Source organism: Montipora capricornis, chromosome 1, assembly GCF_036669925.1.
Source record: "Montipora capricornis isolate CH-2021 chromosome 1, ASM3666992v2, whole genome shotgun sequence".
NCBI lineage: Eukaryota > Metazoa > Cnidaria > Anthozoa > Scleractinia > Acroporidae > Montipora > Montipora capricornis.
The window spans coordinates 49,665,185-49,672,081 of NC_090883.1; the positions used below are offsets into that span (position 1 = coordinate 49,665,185).

The 6,897-nt window shown below is 39.1% G+C and overlaps 1 protein-coding gene across 2 annotated transcripts in view; it reads left to right on the top strand.

Annotated features, from left to right (window-relative positions):
* Positions 1–2,269, top strand: part of LOC138047147 (uncharacterized) — an 11,039-nt gene extending 8,770 nt beyond the window's left edge. For both annotated transcript variants that reach the window (XR_011131786.1, XM_068893878.1), the window contains 2 exons: positions 625–728; positions 1,719–2,269. Coding sequence is in view for 1 of the 2 variants with exons in the window: in XM_068893878.1 (XP_068749979.1) it covers positions 625–728; positions 1,719–1,985 (371 nt within the window). In the remaining variant the exon portion in view is untranslated. The remainder of the gene's footprint in view (positions 1–624; positions 729–1,718) is intronic.
* Positions 2,270–6,897: the final 4,628 nt, after the last annotated feature.

Sequence of the window (6,897 nt, forward strand, 5' to 3'; positions counted from 1 at the left end):
AAAAATGTTTGGTTCAGCTATGCAAATTTTAAGGCGCAATGCAGCTTGTTAAAGTGTTAGAACATGGTGAAAAGGAAAGCTATTGACAAACGATCGATAAAGGGGAATGGAAGTGAGTTATATTATTTCACAACACTCCGTCAGGAACGAAGAACTCCTGGCGGTTAGAAAGAAAATGAAAAGCTGCTTCTTTCTTGGTCAGTCCAGTCAGTCCTTAATTTCTCTAGTTTAATTTTTTGCCGCTTTGCTGTGGGCTTCAAACAAGTTTCATCGCAAAATGTTGTAGCCTCCAAGGAGGCGTCCACGGTGGGGCCTCTGGGAAAGAGGTTCAAGCTTCCCCAAGTCTCTTGGGGAAGTCACGCAACGCTCCCGTCGGGGACGGGGAGCGTCGTTTGACTTTCGCCCGAGCATCTTCAAAGGAGACTATAAAGAAAAAAAATTACCCCTGGCATGTTCCGTATCAGGAAGTCTGCGAATTAGGTACTTCCCACTCTGCTGTGCAGTTACTTGATGAAAGAAATCGAGGATTCCCGGGATAAAATACACTTTGGAAATCACTCTCTCTGTTTTGACCTCTAGTTTCCCCAACAGACAGAATCCAACGGCGCATTTTTTCTCTTTCAGATTTGACAATGAGGCACCATAAAGGCAACGTATGCTTTGAGATAAGACACAATCAAACACAATATTCTCTCAAAGTTTTAAGCCGCATCAAAATTGTCTTTGAGGTAAGTTCGAACTGAGATTTGTTACGTTAATCGTATGCAAAGTGCATACCAAACTTTGAAGTGAAAGCCCTGTGCAAACTTTCCTCTTGCGGGTTTCAATTAGCCACTCGATTTGACTTTTCCCTTTTAAAAAACCGTTTATTTGGCTTCATTTATCTTTAAATTGATTTCCTCAAAAGCAACCATCCATTGCTTTCAGTTCACAATAAGATCCATGGCGTTAACAACATTCCTCACAATGTGTTCTCTTAGCCTAACAGGGGCGGATTTAGAGGGGGGCCGAGGCGGCCGCGGCCCCCCCTTTCAGTTCGTCGGAGATTTTTTTTTGTCAAAATATACAATAATTTTATCATTTTGTAAGCAGTCTGTTGGAGCTTTTGATTTTTTTAGCTAAAGCGTGATTTTTCGCTAATAGTATGACCAAAGTTGTGCGAATAAACTTTCAACTTACAGGCGCTAATATTATCCTTTCGAAATGAGGAAGAAGACTGGATGCGAAATACTTGTCTACAGTCAACCTATCTTACAGAGACTGTAACAACGTAAAATCTTAATGCCTATATATATATTTTGTGACTTTGGAGCGAAGAGTCAAAAACCATGCATCATTATAACCATAACTTATAATTTTATTCAATATGGAATCCTGATACATTACGTTCCAGATTGCACCAGAGTGCATGTAAGAGTACCCAAATTTTCAAAATTTTCTGGGGGGGACCCCCCTAGAAAGTAGCGCCTAAGGCGCTACTGAGGCGCGCTAACGCGCGCTGATTAGTATTCTTGTTCGGCCCCCACTTTCAAAAAATGCTGGATCCGCCCCTGCCTAAGAACGGCATGTATTTCTGCATGTTTGGAATCGGCTGGAAAGATGAGTAGCCGTTCCATTCGGCTCAGTCTGGCTGTCTCTTGTTTTTGTGAATATTAAAACAAAGGAAGATTGTTTGATAAAAGTTTAATAAAAGTTATTTTTCGTTGACTTGCTTTCAGAAATTAGAGCCCGGCAAAGACTGCACAAGTGACTTTTCAAACTTATTTCAGATATCGGATTACTATGGTAGTGATGACAAATTTATTAGGCTGAAGAGTCTAAAGCGTGGATTGAAACCAACAACACGAGCATATCTTGCTGCAAAAATGAACACTCAGCCACCCACCTTGGTTCCTGGAAAATTGCTTTTAATAAAAAAGTATGATCATAGCAGGCGTAATAAGTTTAAGATAATACGTTTTTTGAGTAGAACCAGAAGAAGTTAAGTTGTTTGTAGTTCACGCATGCAGGAAGTACTTATTTCGAGGAACTGAAGTTATTATTTGGATATTATTATTATTATGGCAGGCCATTACGTAATTGTGCCTTTAACCTAAACTACAATTGGGCGTATGGCCACGTGGACAAGCACCAAAACATCTCTTAATTTAAACCTTTCCTAACGAGTAACATAGATAGATTACATGTATAAACTGCATGTCTCCATTGACTTTTTATGTCCAGATATATATAACACTGTGGTACTGAATAAAATGGCAGAGTTCACATAGTTTGATGATACATTGATTTACAGAATTAAGAATGTAGCTTAAAATGTTAGAATTCAAAGATCAACCCTTCGACACTGTCGAGTGTCTTCATAAGGAGTGACCCACTGCAAGAATCTGTTCACACGCTCACCAATTTGCCAAAGAAAGAGTCAAGGGGTGGCCATTAAAATTAATTAGCGCCCTTTCCTTTAATAACACTCAAATTGGTACCTCGTATGGTTATGTATTGAAGTTTAAAGGGGCGAGGTATCATTAATGTGCCGGTCTTCCAAACAGTGGCGTCGACGGTACCGTCGAATGGTGTTGATCCTTAGATTTGGCAAAAAAATACGACTCAACACCTGGAAACGTTTTTGAACAACTTTAACATTATTGCTACTCAGAACAATCTGGATAGTTTCCATAACCTTACCTTCCAGACCTTACCTTGCGCTACATCAAGTGACTAAAATTGTAATAATATAATCCCAAAAATATGTTAATTTCCTCCCCGTTTTTAACTATTTGATAGTCTCTATGAAACTGGGCAGATGTGCTTTCGATTCCTCCCGTTAGCGTGGAAACAATTATCTTTGAAAGAAACAATTCAAGTCCAGGACACCGCCACGATTCTATAAACGATGAAAGAAGCTAATTTAAAAAAGAGTACTATTGGTCATAAAAGCAGAACATTTGAGCCGAAAATTCATTCATCATTGAGTTGAACAAGTAAATCGAACTCTACGCGGAGTTTCAAATACAGCAAAGGCAACTAAACAAGATATTATTTCTGGATCTCATACACAAAACAGGGCATGCTTTCACGGTCATCAAAGAGAGTTATCATGCATTCCAAAGCTGGTTCATATGCAACTTCACACGTTACTTGAGTCCGATCTTTTGAATGCTTGGGCCGTTTATTTCCATTCAATCAAAAAATCTCGATAAAATTGTTGAGAGAAATCGGGGAATGCATGGAAGGAGATGTCCGGGAAAGATTTCGGAAACAACCCGGAAATTCTGTCCCATTAGTTCATTCGCCTCCGCCCCCTACTTTTCTCCTGTCAGGAATCGGGTGCGTCAATCACTGCGATTTTCATAATTCCGCGGAATTCATCTTCAAGCGCCAACAGCCAAACTGAGTTTTGGCTTCCATTTATCAAACTTCCGACGCCAACCACAGATGACGAAATCAATTGATGCGTGACACAACCCACCAATCTATGGAAAGCCAAATGGTGCAAAATTCAGGAACCAAAATTGGCTTCACACTCAACAAGTTTCCTGTCTAGGTCAAGGGAGATTCCAATCAACCTCACAAAAAGCAACTCAAGTTCAACGAATTTCTCTCAAGGTCAAGACATAATTTTAAGCAAACTTAACAAAATTAAGGGCGCGTTCGATTGACCGTATTCCGGAATAGGAATACATGGAATAGAAGTTAGAAATCCTTCGTTTTTGCGGGGATTCACATTAATATTGTCAAACATGTGCTTAAATGTTATTTTAAACATAGCTTTTTTATTCTTGTTGCTGCAAATTAAACGCCATACATAACGTTTTAAAACATCACTCCACGTATTCTCATTCCTGAATAGGGTCAATTGAACGCACCCTATTAAAGTCATCACGTTCAACAAATTTCTTTGAAGGCCAATAGGCGTTTGAATCAAGCTCAAGAACGAATTTAAGTTACTTTCGACGAAAGAATTATCTCAGTTTCAGGCTTCGTTCCATATCGACACCAAATTAGAAGACAAAGTTGGTTTACGGGACAGAATGCCAATTATTTTACTGCAACTCAATCTTCCTTTACCGTACAATCTTATCTACATAATTATTGGCATAAATGTAAAAACAATAAAAAGCAACTTAGGGATCACATTCATGCAACTTTTCTTTTCCTTTTTGATAAATAAGGATTTGCATAAAGGGACGATCCCCGATAAACTACGAGCAGTCCCCCTGTTGCCGCTTATAGTTAGTCGGGCGCGCACGAGAAAAAATGGGCCCGCAAAATCCGATTCTCCTGACTAGCTAAAGAGGGACTGCTGGTAGTCTGGATTCCTGATGATCTAGTCTCAACTCTCCAAGGCGTTTGTTTAACATTTGCTAATAGCTTTTTTCTTCAATAAAGGAATCTTGATCTTCGACGTCATAAATGACAAGCTGTGCTCGGAATTTCCACAAGCTATGAGCGCTAGCTTCTAAATCCAGACGTTACCTTGCGCTACATCACGTGACTAAAATTGTAATAATAAAATGCCAAAAATATGTTAATTTCCTCCCCATTTATTTAACTATTTGATAGTCTCTATGAAACTGGGCAGTTTTGCTTTCGATTCCTCCCGTTAGTGTGGAAACAATTATCTTTGAAAGAAACAATTCAAGTCCAGAACACCGTCACGATTCTAGAAACGACGAAAGAAGCTAATTTAAAAAAGAGTACTATTGGTCATAAAAGCAGAACATTTGAGCCGAAAATTCATTCATCATTGAGTTGAATAAGTAAATCGAACTCTACGCGGGGTTTCAAATCCAGCAAAGGCAACTAAACAAGATATTATTTCTGGATCTCATACACAAAAAAAAGGCATGCTTTCACGGTCATCAAAGAGAGTTATCATGCATTCGAAAGCTGGTTCATATGCAACTTTACACGTTACGTGAGTCCGATCTCTTGAATGCTTGGGCCGTTTCTTGGTTTTCACGTGACGTCATCAAAACTAAAAAATAAGGAATTATCAATCCTTTTGAGATTTTAGTTTATTTAGTTATTAGAACAGCTGAGGACTTGTCTTTCCACATATTTTCAGTTTGATAGGGTTTTTCGTCTTGTGATGAAGCAAGGTTGAATTTCTAAGCTTTTGCGTGACACGATATAAAAATTGCGGTCGAGAATGCTATCACGAAGGTTAAAAAAGTGACCTATCTGCTGAGATTTTGCAATCTGAACAGTCCTTGTATGAGAATAAGTACTCACATAGATGTTTATGAGCCCTCAGAAGACGACTTCTGGCTTTTTATAGCAAAAGTCGATGACATGTTTTTGTCAGCTTCCGGCCGCCATATTTGTGCCCCCTGTTTGAATATTCATCTTCTTTTATCTCTTTGATTCTTGACTTTATTTGTTGAATGGTTTTGATGATGGTGTGACAGTGAAAACCGGCAATTTCCATTCAATCAAAAAATCTCGCAAAAATTGTTGGAAGAAATCGTTGAATGCATGGAAGGAGATGTCCCGGGAAAGATTTTGGAAACAACCCGGATATTCTGTCCCATTCGCCCTCCGGCCCCTGAATACTCGTTTTTACCTATATAACAACCCATATAACAAACCTGTTGCGATAGCAAGGAGCCGACATTACCTTGTTTTACCCTCAATGATGTTTTTCCAAAAAAGATATTCCAGGAAAAAACACTCCAGAAGTGAAAACAAACAATGAAAGATTTCAAATCAGTTAGAAAATTTTTTTGACCAACATTCGTATTTTTGATAATAAAAATTAACGGTAAAAAACTACAACGTTTCGAAGTCTCCATGACCTCATTATCAAGTAGAATGTGAAAACTGATGTAAAATTGTAGCTCAGAGATTATATACAAATAAAATGTGATAACTTCATTAGAATAATGAGCGTTCATTGTTATTGAGGTAGATACCACCTTAAGCGAAGCGAAGGCTGCACACTCGTCACCTCCGGAACCGAACAGCACTCCGCAATTTCATCTCCCTTCACAAGCGAAAGTCCTCAGTCCCGATAAAATTTCCATTTCCTTATAGCCCAATGATATTCACTCCACATAAATGTTACTTAGCGCTCGCGGTAAGAGTCGCGAAGAACAAGAAAATCTGCGGGAGAAAAGGTCAGCTGTTTAGCAATCTTTTCATCCGTGACTCAACGTGAGCGCCTACCAAAGGCGTAATGCCTTTGGTAGGCGCTCACGAGCCAAATGTGCGAGCCAAATCTGCTGCTCTGATTGGTGCATTCGAAATTATTGGCTCCTGTAATGCCAACCTGATACAGCGTTCTCTGCAGAGAACCTATCAGAAACACCATGAAAAATGTGAACGAGCATCTTTCCTAATGCTCGGCAGTGCTTTTCCAAGGGTAAAGGGTAAAGGGAAATATTTTGAACCAACCTTTTTGCTGAAGTGCTTGGCAAAGCCATTAATTCCTATTACACCCTGTTGAAATGGCGAGAATTCGATTGCATGGTCCAAGAAATTGTTGTGTTCATGATTAATCTTTTTGTCGAAGCAATATTATGGGTGCTCTATGTAGGCGAGCACAGCAGACCAAATGCCACGAATGGGGCAAAAACGGCAAACTTATATTTTCTGTCTCGCTTTTACTTTGTGGATGCGTTCGCTACGAAAATCTGCATGTAGAACTTAAGACTCGGATCTTTCAGCATTGCAATTGAACACAAAATCCAAAAATGGTTTGCTATTGAAATCTCGAGAATGAGTGCACTTAATTAATAAAATCCACAAATACTGGTAAATCCGTTTTAGGATTTTGTGTTCCAATGAAAATCAGAAAGATCGCGATTTTGAAAACGGATTTCCAATCGAACGCACCCCCAAGTTTCTCAATAGAACACACCCTTTATTTATTCTTGGGGTACGTAAGTGAGTATTTTA